This window comes from Falco biarmicus, chromosome Z (genome assembly GCF_023638135.1).
Source record: "Falco biarmicus isolate bFalBia1 chromosome Z, bFalBia1.pri, whole genome shotgun sequence".
Lineage (NCBI taxonomy): Eukaryota > Metazoa > Chordata > Aves > Falconiformes > Falconidae > Falco > Falco biarmicus.
Genome location: NC_079311.1, coordinates 59,574,965 through 59,594,156, shown reverse-complemented (window position 1 = coordinate 59,594,156; position 19,192 = coordinate 59,574,965). Strand labels below are relative to the sequence as shown.

Here is a 19,192-nt window from a genome sequence, read left to right as displayed (position 1 = left end):
TGAGCTTGTCCCCAAACTGTGTAGCCCAGAAACCTGCCCTGGTTCATCAAAGGGTGCCTAGGAAAGGCTGGTGGGGCTGAATGTGCTTAGGGCCACCCTGACAGTGAAAGGCACTCGGAAAGGATGAGCTGAGTGGGGTGCTGGAGGACAGAGATCCTCTGCCACTGCAAATTTTCTTAGGAAAAAAGCTATTTCATTGAGCCCTGTTTTTTTTTTTTTTTCACTGATGTGATGTCTCTGGTGCTGGGTGGCCATGCCAGCACTGCCAGCACTGCACTGGGGGCCCAGGAAGACCATGGTGGGTCACATAGGGCTGGAGGAGGGATGTGGTGGCCAAGGACTGCCCACTCAGAGCCCTGAGAAGGGCTGCTCCATGTCCCAGGGTAGCCAGCAGCAGTTTTGTCTGAATTTTCTTTGGAACAAAGTGAAACATTTCCACGATCCCTATCCTTTCCACACAGCCCTGCAGGGTAGACATATTTGGCCAAGTCTGACTGTGCTGCCAAACACATCCCTCTGTTCATGAGTCAGTCACCAAAACTGGGCTCCCAAAACCCTACAGAGGGAGAGTCTGAGGCATCCTGTAGTTTTCACCCACTTCAGTGGGGGAGGATTAACTTCATAGCTGCTTAATACCCAAGACACTTGATTTTTGGCGACTATGAGATTAAGAGCCAGAAATCAGTGGTGAAAATCCCAGGCATGCAGCTGGATTAATCAGTATTGACCATTAATCGAACATCAGAGAAGGAACAGTTTGGTCTCACTAATCCCAGGGGGCACTCCCAGAAAACACAAGTCAGTCCATGTGCCTTCCTCCAAGCTAGGACACAACTCTGGTTCTCCACTTTGCTGTGCCTCCCAGAACTCTCCAGGCTTACACTCCTTTTCTGGGTCACCAAATGTCTGGAAAAAAATAATCTATATTTGCATATCCCTGCCTCCATGGATCAGCAGGACACCTTACCAAAAACCTTAAACAAGAAAGTTGCCCTTAAGTGTACAGCTGGAATGTACTCCACATGAAGGTGTACGCAACATTGGCAAACCAAAGTTCTGCCCATAACGTTACTTGAATAGTCCACAGCTTTACAGCAACATATGCTCAAAATTATCATTTCCAGAAAACTGCACAAGACATAGGAAGTTTAACCAGAATGTTAAAAGTCCTCTTCAGAAAAGCACGACATAACAACGTTTTGCCAACTCTTTGAATGTATTTATTTATGTTTGGATTTGTGTAAGGAAGTTTCCATGCTATAAATTTTTATTAAAAACATGTCATTAAAAATAAAGAGTACATTTATAGTCATAAACAAACCAGTAGTTTTTACACACACTAATGTTGGGTTTTCTCTTACAAAATGGGAAATGTATTCCACCATCTAATTGTTTTCTTTATACCTGATATAAAAGCCAAAAGTTGCTGCGTGAAGTTTATACATACTGTAGATTTCATATGTCCTCAGACTAGATGCACAGCTATTTTGTGTCTGTGTTCTAATAATATTTATATGGGAAACATAGCCTTCTGTTCTTGCTATTGATTTTGGATGTGGTAAATGAGCTTAAATACTGCAGAAAAAATTATAATAACAGAGATTAATATATTGGTTGCTTTTTGTTGCTTGCTCATGGGAATGACCGATTCATATGAAAAAAGAAATATGTTTGTACTGTAGAAAGGCTCGATAATACCAGCTGGTTAAAGGAAAAGTACATTTTTTTTAATTCACCAGAATCTTGTTTTCATTAGCTATGTGAAAATGCATGGCCTGGTTTCTCAGATACTAGGAAAGCAGAATTCCTCAATGCTATTCTCCTTTCTGTTTTCTGTCTCCTGCAGATCTAGTTGATGATACTCAAATGTCACACGGTTGATGTGTTTGCCACTGGAGACCATTCGCAGCACAGTATTGTCACAGCCAATCTTCATTTGGGCTAGTTAGGGAAAAGAGATATGGAGGAGATACAAAGAGACACTTATATAAGAGAGGGAAGAGACATATGTAATGGGGTAATTACAAAGCACTGATACATAAGAATTTGGAAACAAAGCAGATTTGCGTGTAGTGATGTGTAATGTAAATGTAATGTAATGTAAAAATAAAAACCTTCTTTTGTATTTGTTAGTTTTACTTTACAAGGGCTTGGGTATTAAATCTGGTTTGTAATGTTTACTCATGCAAATGCCACTCCCCGTCCACCTGCAGTCTCACGTATGCATAGGTAGACATGATGCAGAGGTCTATATATGTTTCTACTTGGGAAGGTATGTCACTGAGATACCATGAGTGATGGGCAATGGTAATGGCACCCTATCCTGGAGATACCAAAAAGTAACAGTATCAAAATGTTTCCTGTTAGAAGGATGAGTGGTTTTGTGCGTAAGGTGGTTCTTCAAAGTAGCAAAGGCATTTGAGAGTCCCACCAGATAAACTCAAATGGCAGCGCCCAGCATATGGACTCACTCATATTCCCCTCATCATATATGATGGGGAAATCAAGCATGTCACTAACCCCTGCTTTTGGTGAACCATTTCAATAGGGGTTTGGCAAAGCCTCTTTTATTTGGGGAACCTGGAGCACCTTCCTTACCGGAGGGGAAAACTGGTGCGTCACTGGGAGAGTAGGGGCTGCCAAGGTGTGATTTCTCTTCCTTCACACCACCAGAAAAGTACATTTTAATCTCATTGCAGTGCTCAGTATTCATTCAGCACCAGCATTTGCCAGGTAAAGCTTTGAACAGTGCCTGGACCATTAAGCTGTGGTTTGATGAAATGCAAGGGAGACCACAGGTGCAAAGTGCCAGGCACATTCCTGCTCTTCAGCCCTGCAGAAACACCACTTCTCTGGTGCAGCCATTCATACTGCCAAGGTACAACATATGCCACACGGGCTAGTCTGCCACATCACCGCAACACTTCATACTCTGCTATATTGAATATTAGCGGAACTGGGAATTCTTATTTTTATGGGGAGAAAAACATCACTGACCTGGCATGATAGTGAAACAGGTTCAGAGCTCCTCCAGGGTTTAAAGCAGAGAGTGGGAGCTCTGAGGCTTTTAGGGTATGTGTTAGTCCTGCAGCAGAGAAAGAGGCTTTGGAAACACTGAGAAAACTTCTTAACTGAAAATGTAACTGTTCTGCCTTCATTTGTTATGAATTTCCAGCATCATTTATCTGTTGACACTGTAATAATCATATGTTTCATAGAATAAGTATTTTAAAAATATGTATAACTTAACCTTGTTGTAGTGATTACTGTAGGGGCAAGTGAAGTTTGTCAGGGGTGTACTGTATCACAGAGCCCAGTTGCAGTCTTGAATAGCTTTAGGTCTCATGTTCTGCTACGTGTGAAATTCACCAGTCCAGCAGGAAGTCTAGGTTTGAGGGGGGTTTTGCACAACTCCCTCTGGTTAATTTTTTATCACACGGAGGTAAGTGGAAGAAGGAGTTCTTACCAGACCCATGAAAGGAGTGACAGAGATCAGCTAGTGGAAACATCTTGGATGGATCTAAGCCAGTTCCTCCTAGAAGCTCCACAAAATCTCCCATTCCTGCACAGCCTGCTGATGGTTTCTAAAAAGGCAGAGATTAAAAGTTATTTATAATTTATCTTCAAAAGGTAGCAGTTCTTTAGACATGATTGCAACCAACAGGAAGTTTTGGAAGTCCTCTGTGCTCAAACCTGTGTGAAATCAGGCTGTTGTCATCCTGAGCCACATTACTTCAATTTTACATTAATCAGTTAATTTCCTTAAAGAATTCCAAAGAAAGACCTCAGTAGGCTCTGAAAATTACTGACAAATAGTTAAGGTGTTGATTCAACTGCTTTTAGTGCAGGTAAGCAATCTGATTCTGGGTGCTTAGACATGTAATCAAATTAATAGAGGCATGGGCTGCACGTGTGCTCACACTCAGCTGGCAGGCAGGAACTTAAGTTCTAGTATACCATACTTATTCCCAAGCAATAAGTGTTGCTAAAATGAGCTGTTCTGGCAAAGTTTAATTAAAGTAAGAATTAACCAAAAGAGCAGTTTTGTGTGATGACAATGGCTCATTGTATATTAGACTCACAAGTGTTCTTTCCTGAAAATTAATGCTGTTTGCCAAAAACATCTCGCACAGACACCTTGTACACCTTTGGGCTGTCACCCATATGCTGCTAATTAAGTGCCTGATATCATTCTCCTGCTGTTGTCCGTTTTCTGCCTGCTGCTGAATAAGTCAACTCACTTGTGCATCTTTCAAAGCCTGGTTTGCTCAGACACTGACAGTCCCTGTGAAGGACTCAGGCTGCCAGTCTCACTGGCAGCTGTAAACAAACCTTGCTCCTGTCCTTCTGGATATTTTGGAATTTGCACCTTCTTAGACCTCCCAGGCACAAGGTGCCACCAACAGGTCTTGTCCTCTCCTGTCTGGTTGTCACCAAGCACCAAATGCTGTGGCCAGTCCCCAGCCCCACACTGTGCATCAGAGCAGATGGAGCAGAGAATGCTCAGCATGCTGAGCAGGGAATAATTTGTGACCATGTTTGTATTTTCTCCGAGCTAATACCTCACTATCTAACCCATGTCTCCTTTCTCTGTTCAGAGTGGCTGCTGCCTTCGTTAGTTTAAATACAGACAGACAGCTTTCCTGGAGAGCACTCCTTTCTTTCTAGTGAAATTCTTACCCTTTGTTATGGCAAGCAATATTTACATGCATTAATGGTACTTTGCATAATTCAATTGCCTCTGTAACATTACAGAGACAGACCCAGCTCCCATCTCTGGGGGGAAGCCAGGGCCCTCAGTGTGCTCACGTGGTCCGCAGCACACTTGCCTTAGCAGCCAGTGCACCAGGCTAACCTGCTTCACCCCCTTCCCTCTCCTGTGCCCAGGAAAACTGCACACGGTAGTAATTTCTTAAGAAACTAACAACTTACCTTTAGAAAAAGACCATTTAAATGTCCCAGGATAAGATCAGATATTTTTATCACCACTGGGTAGATTATGGAGAAGCTGCAGTTCCTGTGTTGATGAGGAATGACCATGGTAAACCTTCCTGAGGGAGTCTGAGAGATGACATTGCAAGCTGAGGCATGGGAGAAGGTACAAGGGTTACTTGTGCAGTCATCACTGCATGTAGCAAGATGATGTACTTTCAGTACTAACGAAGAACGGATGTTTTAATTACTGACAGTTACAACCAATGCTGACAAATATGCATATGGCATTTTCTGGGCCTCTTGCATAGCATTTGTTCCCTAGAAATTCCCTGCCCGTTGCTTACCGTGTAGCATGAGGGCTGGCAGGACTTGAGGTTGAAGCAGTCGATGAGAGAGCTTGCACCCCAAATCTATACGTCAGGGGCATATGTTATCGAGGGCTTGTACTGTTTGCCAGTCTGAAGGAGGCTAAATATGTGTGCAAGGCTTTTGTTTAGCTTTAACTGGTTACCACCTGATATTGCCAGCAAACCCCTAAGTGCTGTTCTGCTCCTTTTAACTGGAGTTCCTTACCCTGCAGAACGTCCCACTGAAATTAGAGCAGGTAGATGCTGATTTTATCTTAAAGTTCAAACTTAACTGTTCAGGTAAAGGAGTGGCTTATCATCTGTATGTGCAACCCAAGGGATCTTCCACGCAGACCTGGAAGCCTGCAGCTGCTTCAGCAGTCCAGTGAAGGACACAAGCCACCCCCAGCAGCTGCACACAATAATCACACCCACAGACATTAAGTCACGCCAGTGCAGAGACTCAGCTTGCAGGTTTGTGCCTGAATAACTCAGAGTATGGACAGGGCACATGCTGTCACCTTCATCTTTGCATGGTAAGGCAGGTAAATCAGACTGACCTGAACAATGATTGTTAAATGTCCTGTACCCTTTTGGAGAAACAATGCAAGTGACCGTTAACTTGTGCCTTGCCAGCTCACGGGCTTAGGCAAATAGATCTTTTTTTCCTCATTGTTCACCCAGATAGAAATTGCTGAGATAAAACTCTCTGAATTAATACTATTTGTTCTAGCCAAATGTGTTGGAACGTGGCAATACTGGATTGCAAGAGATCTTCTTTGAAAGAAAGAGTCTTCTGGTCCTGAATTGAGGCCATGCTGAAGTTATGTTTTACACTTTGTTTACTTTTTCTTTTCTTAGACACGCACTGAGCCTGAGACAAATCCTCAGGTATGTGGGTGTGTGCGGCTCTGCTGGCATTACTGGAGCCAAGTCAGTGCAGATATTGTCAGCCAGTGAGAGAATTCAATACAAACCAAGATGCTCATTTTGCTTCCTGCCCCAAACCCAAGCCCATTTGATGTTACAAAACACAGACTTACGAAAGAGGTTGGCGTTTTTCTTTACTGTGACAGTAAATCCATTGCCTGGCTGGTGAATCCTGAAGAAGATCATTGCCACATTCTGCGATGACCTGATGCTCCTCTGAATATTGCCACTTTCACAAAAATCTACATATCTTTGGGAAGTGGGGAGGGGATGGTCCAAGGAACTGGGAAATTTCTCTCCTTTGAGTATCCAGCCATCAAATACCTACAGGAGGGTTTGAATAATTGAAAACAAGGATTTTGCTTATCGCTCTTTCAGCAGAGAACAGAAACTTTAAGTATTGCAGGCACTGTTTTATCTTGACACCAGTGGCCTGTTCAAAGCCACCAATTGTAAACAAAAATTCTTTGCATTTATTGATTTCCTATCACTTAACTGATTATTCAAGCTTCAATATGAATTTAGGAAAGGGAAACATAAATTGTAGTGTCTTTATTTCCTTCGGGTGACAATTTGGTGACCTTTTTTTGAGGCAAGCATCTCTTTTTGCCTCCGCATCATCACATTTGCATTTTTTTTTTTTATTTTTTTACTATTGTAATTTCATTGCTACCAAGAGAAGTTTTTGACCAGCTTGATTTGGAAGCCACACAAAACATGTCACCCTTTCAGACTCTGGGTATTGAGTCCATTATCTGGCCTGTAATTTTCCACCATCCATGTTTTGCAGCTTGTCATTGATGGGCCCAGAGGCATTCCAGAGGTATTGGAATACAATAAAGCTTCAGGGAGGAATTATTGGCAGAGGTATTGCTCTCTCCTGCATCTGTTCTTTCAGCTCTTCCTAACCACTAGAAAGCAGAACAAATGCTGCCTTACTTGGCTGCATCTTAAGCAGCAACCTCTACAAATCTTCCCTTCACAACAAAAATAGCAACAATTTGCCCTCACCATCTTCAGGGAAATGTGTCAGAAATGTGTCAGAACTAGAGATCTGTATTAACTCAGTATACCTGTGCAGCTGCCTGCCTTGCTGTTACAGCTCCCTCCCAGCCACTCTCACCCAGTAATTCCTTCTATGCTCCAGTCAATACTTGGAAAATCCAAGGACCAGATCCTGCCATCACTTCGGTAAGTAATCCTAATGCGAGTATGTGTGGGACTTCCTCACGGAAAAGCTACAGGATCAGTCTCTGGATTTGCCAGAGCTGTAAGTTTTCTGAAGTAATGAGACGTGGGCTCAAATCACAGCAAGGAAAAGCTGCCTCTATAACTACAATAGTATAATGCAGAAACTGGGGACCCCATGATCAAAAGAAGGAAACCTCTATAAAGACTCAAAGATCTCTTGGCAATTTCCTAGCCTCCGTAAGTGCCTGTAAGTCTAGGTACAAAATCCTTGGACCCATGGCAGGCTGAAATCAGCCTGCTTTAGCAACGTGGGGAGACATCCCAGCCAGGGGTGCAGGATCGAGGAACAGGATCCCCCAATGTAAAGCAAGCAGGGGGACAGCATCCATCCAAGAGAGGGAGACAAGGAAAAGGCTGAAGGGCAGCTGTCCTCCTTCTCCTTCCCAGAGCTCAGCTTGCTCAGCTGGGTGGGGTGGGGGCTGTGCTGTGCATGGCCACTGCAGCACAAAGGGCAGGGCGCAGGGTGAGGGGAACAGCCAGGGGCTGTCAAGCCTCCCCTTCTCTCCTGAACCAAGTTCAGATCTTGGTCAACACTTCTGACTGCTAGTAAAATGCACTTATAAAGTTTTTGATACTGGAATATAAATGGTTCTGCATCATGAACCTCTTTCTGCTCAGAGCCAACATCCTGAAAAGCTCTGATGGGGCCATGGAAAAGAAAGCCTGCAATGAGCCACTCATTAATAAGCTGATGCTAAGTGATCTGCAGGCAGAGGTCCTGGAGCAGCAACAGCCGTTCTGAGAGCTGTATCATTATCTGTGGGGCTTGTGTGATTCATAACGCAGTAAGAAAACCCTCCTAACGGGGCTGAGGGGCTCAGCTTGTGCTGACCAAACTTTTCAGTCAGTCCTCCAGGCATGGACACTCCGTAGAGGTGCTCCTGGAAGAGTTCAGTAGACTGGATGCTGCAGTTTGGAGAGGGATTCTCAGCCTGCACCCGACCGCTTTAGGGGGATGATGATGGAAGGGGACATAGCCAAAGTGCCTCAGGGAGGAGGAACATCCACGCCAGAGATGACTTTTCTCTGAAAGCCTGTTCTGCACACACAAACACACACATGCTCACATTCACAAGTTCTCACCTGCCCCTTCCACATGTAGCGGATGTCTCACATGTCAGATGGGAGCAGGGAAGGGGAAGCGCAGCAGGACTTGCCAGCTTCTTACCTTCAGGATGTCGCCCCCTTGGCAATCGATGTTTACAAAGTTGTAGTTTATTGTGATGAGCTCCTCGGGCTCCCCGATGAAGAATGTTGCACAGTGCAGCTGCGGTTGGTCTGCAGTGAAGGTGAACTGCCCCTCTATACTTAGCATGTCGATACACCCTGCAGAAACAGATGCAGAGCTGCTGCCTCAGCCTGCTGGGGAGGGAGACCCAGTGCCAGCTCCCTTGGCGCAGGGAAGGGGCGAGCCAGGGAGACCCACACACTGAGACTGGTCTGGCAGTGATGGGAGGGAGACTCGGCTGGAGCAATGAGGAACCTGCTGAACATTAGAGGATGAATAGTAACGCAGAGGTGTAAGCACAAGTGTGTGATGTGGGGATGTGGAGGGGATGACATGTCGAAGCATCTCTGAGCAGAAAACTCTGTATGTTCACAAGTGTGCAAACACCCTGTTCCTTCAGATTTCTCTCTAATCACAGCTTTTCCATCTGCCTCATCCCCTGGAGATGTGACCTGCCCAGGGATGCAGGTGGCAATCCCCATCCTCTTCCCATTGCTTGGGACCCACAACTCTGACCCCAACCTCTTTTCAGAGCCATGTTTTGATCCCTGTGTCTCAACCACCACAGTTTTCCTGAGATTTTAACACATGGTCCTTCTCCCCTGCCTTGCAAAAAGTGCCTGCATCTCTGTCACTCTCAAATAGTCCCCTTCTCCTCCCTGATCCCCAACATCCCCGCAGGACTCTCCCACCCACTGATGGTCTCCACCAGAACACCAAAAAAACTCACGAAGTGACCGCCGGTAGATCTGCCCTGCAGACAGCTCTCGCTTCAGATCTTCACTGAGGAGTAGGAAGGGCTCATCTTCACCAACATCCCTCACCTGGTGAAGGAAAGAGGGCAAGAAGAGGCTGGGGCAAAGTGAAACAGTCTCTTCCCTGCACCTCTCAAGAGCAGGCACCAGCAGATTAAATCCCTCCCCCAGAAACAGTGCAGCGGTGGAAGAACTCAGTCAGAAAGCTGCCAACCTGCAGCAGAGGGGAGCAAAGCTGCCACCTAAGAGGTGAGCCCAGAAGGTCAGTGCACAGCAAGTCTCAAATCCTCAGCAAAAATGCAAGTTTGAGAAAAAGGAGGAGAAAAAAATGGAAGGACACAGGCAGGACTACCCAGGTGTAGGTTTAAGTCAGGAGGAATTGGAATAGGAGGGGAGAGAGGAAAAAGCATGATGCTTGAAAGCTGGGAGTACAAGTTAGAAGACAGCAGCTAAAAGCACAACAAGGCACTTTAGTCCTCAGCCCCATTGCTCACCTCTAGGTATCTGGTCTCCCCCTTGGAGGCTGCCAGGAAGATGAGAACGAAGTGGCACTGAAACTGGAAAGCAGACGGCATGCTGACACCTCCTCTGCCAGCCCTCCCTCTCTCCCTGTGGCCAAGTTTCTCCTGAACTGTGCCGGTAGGCAGGAGCCGCTGGGGTATCTTGGAGAGACTCTTTTTATAGAGCTGTTGGGAGGGGAGGCACTTGGTCCCCGTACTGATAGGGTAACCCATGGTAACTGAATTCCTCTCGCAGTGACATAGTGCGTGGGCATGACGAGGGTCCAAATCACAGCCACAAATTTTCAAGCCAGTTGAACTCCCTTCACTGGCAGGTGTCTTTTCTACTTATCTGTCTGGCAGAGCTGAAAAGCTCTGCAGAGGGCAGCCCATCCCTGTGCAGCTGGGGCACTTGTGTGGTGTGTTTATTTCCAGTTACTCCAGAGTGAGGAATGAGGAGCATCCCTCCCTCCTCCTCTTTCCTGCTTTCCAGTCCCAGGGCATTTTGGACCTGCAGGGCTCCCTGCCTCCCTCCTGCTGCTCTGCGACATGCAGCTCTCTGCAGCCTCCGTGCCAGGTGCTTTCTACTGGCCAGGCCTGAGTGGGTGCCCCTGCATCCAGCCAGGCTTGCAGCCTGGGGCCAGCATCCCTCTGGGGCTGTGGGATCTGCTGGCTTCTAGGTACTGCACCTGCAACTGGGGCTCTGCAGCAAGTACAAAGGCAAAACCAGACAGCTCTCCCTGCCACACATGGCTTTCATACAGGAATTAGGAAAAGCTGGGGTTCCCAAGGGCATATTCCCCATGGAACAACTGATACTGCACCAGCCCTGATCCTCAAGAGAAACATGAGAAAGGCCTTCAACAGATGAACCTGGGAATGAAAATTCGTAACTCTGCAGAGTACTAAAAAGCAGTAACTCAGCGGAAATATTAGTTTTAGTATATATTCTTGTTTTCCCCCGACCCAGGATGAACCATCAATACTCTGCAGGCAGTAACTACCCTTTCCACATCATTCTTGCTAATGTCTTGTTCTGCTCTATGCTTCCCTGTCAAATTGTCACTTTGGTTCAGCAAAACTTAGAAATAATATTAGATATATTATTTAGAAATAATATGATCTGGACTTGGAAAGCTTTAAGTTTGCTGCTTCTGATTTCATTGGAGGGCTTATGGAACAGTTACTTGCTGTTTCATCCAACTTGTTGGTCAAACAACAACTAAATAAATCTTATTCTGTCTACACACCTGTGGCTCTGACCCTATTATACTACAATTCCTATTCTGATGGTTTACTTTAATGTAAACTATGATATTACTCCATATCTGCATGGAACTTCTCTGAATTTGCTGTATCTGTGTGGGTTTCAAGAGCATAAAAAGTACTAAGGAAATGGAAAACATTATTTTTGAACTTTGACATCAAGTTGCATTTGAAGGTTGTTAAAACTGCTTTGGAGAACTAAGTAGTTAATTATTGCGTGAACCAAGACTGAATTAATTATCCTCATGTACTTGCTTTAAATACTGTGATTTTAGGCAAGGAGTATCAGAAGGTTATGCAAGGGAGTTTGGAATCTGAAATCCGTTGAAGTTCTTTGGGAATTACAAGTTTTGCTGGAAAATTGCAGGGTTTAGTCCCAACTTGCATTAGAGGGTGGCTGAGAGGTTAATCAGGGTGGTGAGAGGTGCCCTGGAGACCACTGGGATCCTGTGGGACCAGGAAGGGCTGCAGGGGAGCCCAGCCTCATTTGCTTTTCTTATCACACATTCACTTTCTGAAGAAATGAAGAAGGTTAGAATTACAGCATGACCCCTCCACTCCCCATCTTTGAGGCACTTTGCAGAACCTAGTCCCAGTTCCACCTGGGGTGTCCCGGTTTGCCCTGCTTGACCCCAACCTAGACCTCAGATGCTGAGTCCTTGTATATCTTCAATAAAGGACAGAGAGTGTTTGATTGTGTGAGAATTTGACCAGTTAATGAAGATTTGGTTAAATTCAGCTCTAAAAATGAGTGAAAGACAAATGACATTGCAGCTAAATCAGTATGACTGTCTGTTAAACCAGCTGTGAGGTGATCTGCTCAGAACAAAACTTACCAGCACCAATGTCAACGTATTTTAAACTCTTGCCCATGAATAGCTGAGGTCTGGGCTAGCATAACATTCGCTGGTGGAGGTGCCCGTACAAGCAGGTAGCTCCAGGGGCTGGAGGACAGCCTGGCAGATGAGGTGAGGGGACTATCCTTGTCCAGCTAGGAGAGGGAGGGTGGGAGGGAGGACAGGAGCCATCTTCACATCTGTTGTGATTTCTTACTCGCACATCACCTACAGAGGCTTTGCGTTTCCTATGCAACAGCTGCAGAGTTTGCTTTGTGCAGTACAAATATTCTCTATAACATTAGTGCAAAAGCTAAACTCAGACACCCCTTGCTGTGGATGTAGGGTTTGGTTTTAACAGAGGCGCTAAGGCAACCTGTCATCTACTCTGAGTCATCTTCTGCTTTGCATTTTGGCTCTGGGCTCAGCAGGAGCCAATGAAGCACAATGGTACCTTGCCCAGTCTCATTGCAAAGCCTTAAAGTGCCTGGGGTAATTTCTTGTGTCCTCAAATATGGGGCTGCCCTCAGTCCCCAGACTCTTATATGCTTCTGTTGCGCCTCTAATGCTTGTGGAAGGCAAATATTTGGGATGGGGATAGGAAAACACATGCAGAGAGGTGCAGCTGCTGCTGCTGGCAGGGTCTCTGCCCTGCAGTGCCTCCACACCTGACCCAGGTGCAGCCTGGGCAGATAGACCCCCAAAGGGGACCAGTTCTGGGGGAGGAAGGCGGCTTAGCTCCAAGCCCCTACACCCCTGCTGTCAGAGGGCAAGAGAGGATGGGGCACTACCTCCCCACTCAACACTGCTGCCTCCTCACAGGCTATCACAGGTCTCCTTCTTCTCTGCACCTCCCTTTGCCTGCCCCAGTGCTGCTTTGCTTTAAGGCCACTGGCAGAGTCTGAGCATTTCAGGGGATGAAATCGTGATTAACAAAGCAAAGAAAAATCAGCCGTTTAAACAGGGTTCAAAACATCCCCGCAGCAGAAAGGAAAAAGCACCTTCAATGCGATACAAACCCTTGGGCAAATGAGGAAGGTGTCATTTTGCTTTCAGGGCGTCGAGTCATGTTAACACTTTGTAGGACAATTTTTTTTATTAATATCAAATTATATAACACAGCAGGACACATTCCCAATCTGACCCTGCTAGGGGCTAGATAATCCAGTTGCTTTCTTGCTATAACATCTCGACTCTCCCAGGAACCGTAACTCACTCTGGGAGCAGCCCCTTTCCCTGGCAGAAGCAATGGGATGCCATTATGCTAGTGAGAGACCGGGCTGCATGTAGGGTATCACCCACCCTGCTTTACTACAGCTCAGGGGGAGTATTGCTGGGGGACCCCAGCCTTTGCAGAGCCTCAGGTGAAAGCAGTACTTGTGGGTGGTTCTTTTAGGCCATTCAGCTACTGCTTGGGAGACCCAGCTGCCCCACGGTGGGAATCCTCTGCCTCATGCTCAGAGCTTGTAGGTGTCTTTCAGCTATTATAGCAGAGAATTGATCCCAGTTGTGGTAAGAGGTGGAGAAAATAGAGCTGAATAAAAAGAGTCGTGAAACAAACTCCATTTACCCTCCCCCATGTTGATCAGGCAATGCTCTGCGCTGTAATACAGGTGGTAAATGCAGTTTGTTTTCCTCAAATGTAAGGTAGTTGGTACAGGAAGATTGTGGATGATGTTCTCGGTAGTGAGATTTCTCAGTGAGCAGTGCTTGAGTCACAAACACTTCTTAGGGATCCCTCCCCAATATGAAGAAGGGCCAGGTGCTATGAACCCTTTCTGCTCTCCAAAAGGGTCCCTTGAATCCTCAACTCACTAACACAGCACCTTCCATGCTTTAATTCCTGCAAAAGATCATTTTATTTTAGTATTCGCTTCACCACAAACGTGCTGGAAGCTGTGGCCCCTACTCCATCCACTCAGCGTGTGAATTTCACCTGCAGCACATCTCATCCTGCACCCACTTAAAGGTACAAACCTCGAGGCTTGCTGACTCTGGAGAACCTGTAAAACCACAGCTGCTGGACTTCCTACCAGATACTTGTTGAAAATCACAATCTTCTGGTTCAGGCCATATTTTAAACCCACCGTTTCTTGCTGTCTGGAGCACGTCCCTCCTCAGCTGCAGCCTGACTGCTGGCACAAGCAACCAGAGCAAACCAAGCCTTCCTCTAGCACCAGCACCTTAAACAAGAGCTACTTTTCCTATATAGACACAACCCCATGCAGGCTCTCACTCCATGCCACGGGGAGCAGCCCAGCTGCTGCACGTCCCACAGGCCCCCTCTCTTTGTTTGTGCCCCATGGTTTCTTCAACTGACAGCAGCAGCAGTGAGTCTGCAGTGCTACACCACTGACTGCTCAAGTGGAGACAATTTCTCCTGCCTTGGGCACTCCGTCCTCAGCTGTGATGCTGATTTCTCACTGCTGCTCTGCGCTGGCTGAAGAGATATGGTGTGAGGTAATGCACAGTGCAAGACGTCTGGCTGAACTTCAAACTTCCTCTCGTGTCAGCTGCTAAACATTGTGCTGAGCTACATTTATTTCCCTTATGCTCATCCCCACTGTAACTCAGATTTAATTCAGGGACTAGTTTTTCCTTTCCCCCAATATGTCTGGGAGATGTAGTACTAGCCAATCCTTGCTTTTTACCATGTGGCTGCAGGTCTCATGCCGATGTCCATATCGTTGCAGGGAAGGGGGTTGCTGCACATCACTTGTGTTTTATTATACATACATGCCATTCAACTGGTTGCAAATCCTTCAGTATATGATTCCCGAATGGTGTGATCAGTTAGCCCAGGTTAAGGTGAAGAAGTGGCCCTGAAGTGTCGTAAAGGCTAAATTTTTGGTCTTGTCCTTGCTAAATTGCATGCCAGAAATCACTTGTTGTTCTGAAATAAAACCACAGAAAAGGAAGAAAAGGGGAGGCTTAACAGCAAATTGCAGCCCTGGAGGTCCTTAGGAAAAGATGTCCTTGGTACAGACTCATACAAGACTGCTTCAAAAACTGTCTGAGAGATCCAGAAGCTACAGCCAAACATGTATGGACCTCCTGCTTCTGGTTCAGTTCCCTCATTTCGTAAGTCACCACAGAAAACGCTGGGGTTCCTAGATCCATACTCAATACTTGCAAATCATTACGGAATACTTCATGTCAGCTCTGAGGGACTTTGCAGCCAATCTCATCAGCAACCATCAGGCCCTTCTCCACTAAGAGGTCACACCACGATTCGTGTTATCATTGTTGATAAGGGCAAATTAATTATCAAGATACATGCTGCCAAATCACCTGTGTATCCAGCACACACTGTCACCACCACATCCCATTGCAATGGTTCACGCACTGCCCTGCCCAGGACCCAGCCAGGAGATGACCCATAGTGCAGACCCAGAAAAACAAATGTGGAGCTTACAAGCATCTCCAAAACCCTCATTGCCTGGAGAACCCAAACTGTGACTGCCAGATTGCTCAGGACCATAACTGTGGCTGTGATCATGACTACATTTGGGGACCGTTTGTGGCATTTAAGAAGTGAGTTTGATTGTTGCCGTGGCAGTTATTGATGGGTAACCAGCCATTCTACAAAATGCATCTGCTATTTATTTGAAACAGCTTAAGCAGCTAGGCTATGGACATATAATAGGAAAGGTACAGTTCAACATGACTGAAGTAACTGAATTGGCCCCGTCAATGACTTGATACTCTCCTTTTACAGGAAACCAGTCAGAGTTGCAGTGACAGCTGAAGGAGAGTATGCCCAGCAGCAGAAACACCAAGTCTGAAATCACATTTTGTACTTCATTCCTTTACTCTTGTATTGGTTTCAGCATCAGGCAGGTTTCCCAATAGTCCATGATCCAACCTGAGCCCAAAACTCCTCCCTCTGTGGTCAGTGACTATCTCTGTTACTGACTTCTGTTGCTACCTGTCTACCCCAGCTCTGTGCTGGGTATGGTAAGCCTCTTCCAAGCCTTGCCATACATCTCTCTGTAATGACACTTCTATTACTTCTTGGTATGTGTCTAAATTGGCTTTAAATAAAGCTGAACTTTCTATAAGGGGAAGTAAGTGTAGCTTGTTAACTCTGGGCAGTTTGACACAAGAGATGTGTGATTTGTCATGCTGAATAGTTTAGAGAAATGACAAACATGTGTGATTTACGAACTAAAACCCTATCAGCATCATGCAGGCTCGATGATAAGTGTTGCATTAACACTATTTATAGTATTGAATAAAGGCAAGAACTGTGAAGCCCACAGTTTAGCAGGTTACAAATAATCAAGCAAACATTCAGACACTGAGATTACCCTGAGGGCGGTTATCGCCACCAGCTCTGCCTGTGACTCAACCCAGTGTCTGCACAAAGCAGTCAGGGCCAAGAAGTGGGAGCGGAGAGAAGTCTTCTCCCAGGAAGGAGAGATGTGGGAGGGGGTGACTGGCACAGCTGCGTGCCATCACTCTGGCATTAGGAGAGGCACCATTTGCCCAGATGTTTAATTTCAGCCTGGGCCTGCCTCCTCTATGGATCCCCCACATGGTACCTGTCTTCTCAAGGACTGGTGCAGGAAGACCTCAATGCCAGACCCACAGGCAGGTGTCAATGTGGCTCCCAGGCAAGGGACCGTGGTAGGTGACTCCTTCAGTCCATGTCTATGGAACAGAGTGGGTTGTGTTTGAATTTGCCAGCTGCAGCAGCTGCTCTGATCAGTCCCAGTGGCCTTGCAGAAGAAAAATCTCCTTTGCAAAACACAGCAGTTATGGGAAGCATAGTCCTCATGGCCCAGGCCAAGTCCTGTGCCAGACTTAGAGAAGACACAATGCTGCAGCCTTCTCTCAGTGACCCTGCCCCAGGCAACAGCTCCTGTTCCTCCACTCCCAAATTTCCTGTTCAACTCCAGGTTACTAGAACATTTGTAACTATTTTCAACGCTGAGGTCACTTTATTATACAGAATATAATTTTCAGATGTATTGAGAAATCTTAGTATTTACACATCATGTCCCAAAATTCATTAGATTTGGGTCACTATGAAGAACAAACTTTTATCTTTGACAAAGCACTACTTTGATAAGTGATATTTTAAGATATTTTTCCTACCCAAGGACAAGTATTTCTCAGATGAAGTGACTGTTTCCTTGACTGAGTCTTTCTCATCCAGGAAAAAACTGTGATTCAACACTATCGTCTCTGGTAGTGTTAGGCATCACAGTAATGGGCCCATTTCAGAAATACTGTGGAGTGTTGCACCATTCAGCTAGTCAATATGAGTCAGATAAGAGATGCCGCCATACCCAGCATAACGGTATATTTATCCTTTCAACTGCTCCTACTTAGTCCTTTATTTTTCACACCCATGTGATTCCTTACCAGTTATCACTACTGTACAGGCTGCAGTGCAAACACTTTGATTAGTTACTCTCCAAACACTCCTAGGTGAAAGTACTAGAATATTTTGTGTCAGTGTAAAAACTGTAAACACTGAAGGACTTCCAGGTCACCCAGTCAGCATTTTTCAACCTCCTGAAGTCTAAAGACAGCTTCCCTTTGACAGCAGTGTCACAGACCATCTTTACCTTGGGTGTGCCAACGAACATTTTCCTTTCAAACAGAAACCATACTTGGCTTTCAAAGGCTAATGATTCTCCTTTACATAATATTATTCCTGGGGCACCAAAAATGACAACAAAAATTTCCTAAGTGAAAACTGCAGAATTAAGTCATTAGTGCAAGTACAAAGAGAGCTTTGGTTTCACCTAGCCAAGGCATTAATGGTTTAATGGGATGGAGCTCTTCAACCCTGCACCTTGCCTAGCCACCCTTTGCTCAGCCATAGGGACTCATTTGCTGCTGTCACTCGATGTCCCCAGTGAGGACATCCCCAGGGCTAGGGAACCTGCATCTTTCTGCAGCATCCTCAACTTCTTGCCATTTTTCAGCTCCAAAACCACAACATTAACTAAGGCTTTGGGTGGTTCAGTTGCTCTTCTGCTCTTTGCAAGATGTTCTGCCCACAGTTTTTTTTCTTTCTATAGCATCATTCTGTTTCCACATAGTGCTTTTCTGGGTTCATGCAACCCCTGGGAATGTAGAGTCAGAGCAATACATGGAGTTTTAAGGCAGACTCCACAGATAGGTATTTGAGAGCTACACCATGACAATTTGCTCTGCAGCCTATGAAGTCAACCAGGACCTGAGATGACAGCTTAGAATTTAAAGCAGATAATATCACAGGAGCATTTCCCATTAATTTTCCACCACATACCTGTGCTCTAAGTAACTGCTCCTCCTGTCTTCCTTTAGCTGCCTTGTTGCAACACTTGCAATTTTACAGACATGTCCTTATTTAGCCAACCAGATAATAGAAACACAGCTTTAGACTGAAGGCTAATTTAAAGTCTCAAGCACATGTCCTCAGCTGTTGCAGAATCACGCCACTAAGTGCAATAGGCTCTGTCATTTTACATCAGCTGAGAATCTGCTTGTAAGGGTAAAATAAGTGGATGCAGCTGCAGCTCTCTTCCTTGGGAGTTGCCCCTCAATACAACTGATTGCAGGTGGCTGAGAGCTGGTATTTAAAAAGGACAGGCTTTTTAGTGCTTCTGGACTTTTTTTTTGCTTGGTTTTTTTTTTTTTTTTTTTCCTTCTTCTTTTCTTTTGTTGTGGGGTGTGTGTGTGGGGGTTTTTTAATAATATATCTGGTGAAGTTCAGTCATGTGCTCTCTCTGATGGCTGCCTAGGGCCTGTAACCCACCATAGCCCAACTCAGAGGAAAGGATGTGGATAGAACTAGCTTAGAATACAGATTATCAGATCATAAATGAAACATTATCTCTCATGCTGTATCACATGCCGGAAGAAAGACAGAATTGAAAATGTGCCCCCCTTTTTTCTTCAAGTGCCATTCAACAGACTTAAAGATACATCTAATAATTGTTGGTGTGTCAATCAAAACCCTTATTAGACATGTGCATGAAATCACATCTCAGTCTAACAAATCTTCCTGCCAGTCAAAAACCTTTATATAGATTAATCTGATTTCAGAGGCAAGTTTTGTGTTTGACCTTTTACTCAACTTCTTTGGGGTTGAAATCGGGGAGGTGCTGGCTGTTTTCTGTGTGCTGCCTAGCTGGGATGATGAGTT

General features: G+C 45.4%; 1 protein-coding gene across 1 annotated transcript; it reads right to left on the bottom strand.

Moving 5' to 3' along the window:
- Positions 1-1,203: 1,203 nt before the first annotated feature.
- CRHBP (corticotropin releasing hormone binding protein) lies at positions 1,204-10,090 on the bottom strand. Its single transcript, XM_056324935.1, has 7 exons — positions 9,941-10,090; positions 9,422-9,515; positions 8,632-8,789; positions 6,326-6,536; positions 4,933-5,081; positions 3,467-3,584; positions 1,204-1,941 (listed from the first exon to the last, which is right to left on the bottom strand). The coding sequence occupies exons 1-7, from the start codon at positions 10,019-10,021 to the stop codon at positions 1,784-1,786; spliced, it is 969 nt and encodes a 322-aa protein (XP_056180910.1). The 5' UTR covers positions 10,022-10,090; the 3' UTR covers positions 1,204-1,783.
- Positions 10,091-19,192: the final 9,102 nt, after the last annotated feature.

Coding starts and splice junctions, on each gene's coding strand:
- CRHBP (XM_056324935.1), bottom strand. CDS start 10,021: ATGCCGTCTGCTTTCCAGTTTCAGTGCCACTTCGTTCTCATCTTCCTG. Junction 5,082..6,325: donor GAAAAACGCCAACCTCTTTC/GTAAGTCTGTGT, acceptor CCCATGCCTCAG/CTTGCAATGTCATCTCTCAG. Junction 1,942..3,466: donor TCACTCCTTTCATGGGTCTG/GTAAGAACTCCT, acceptor TTCCCTAACTAG/CCCAAATGAAGATTGGCTGT.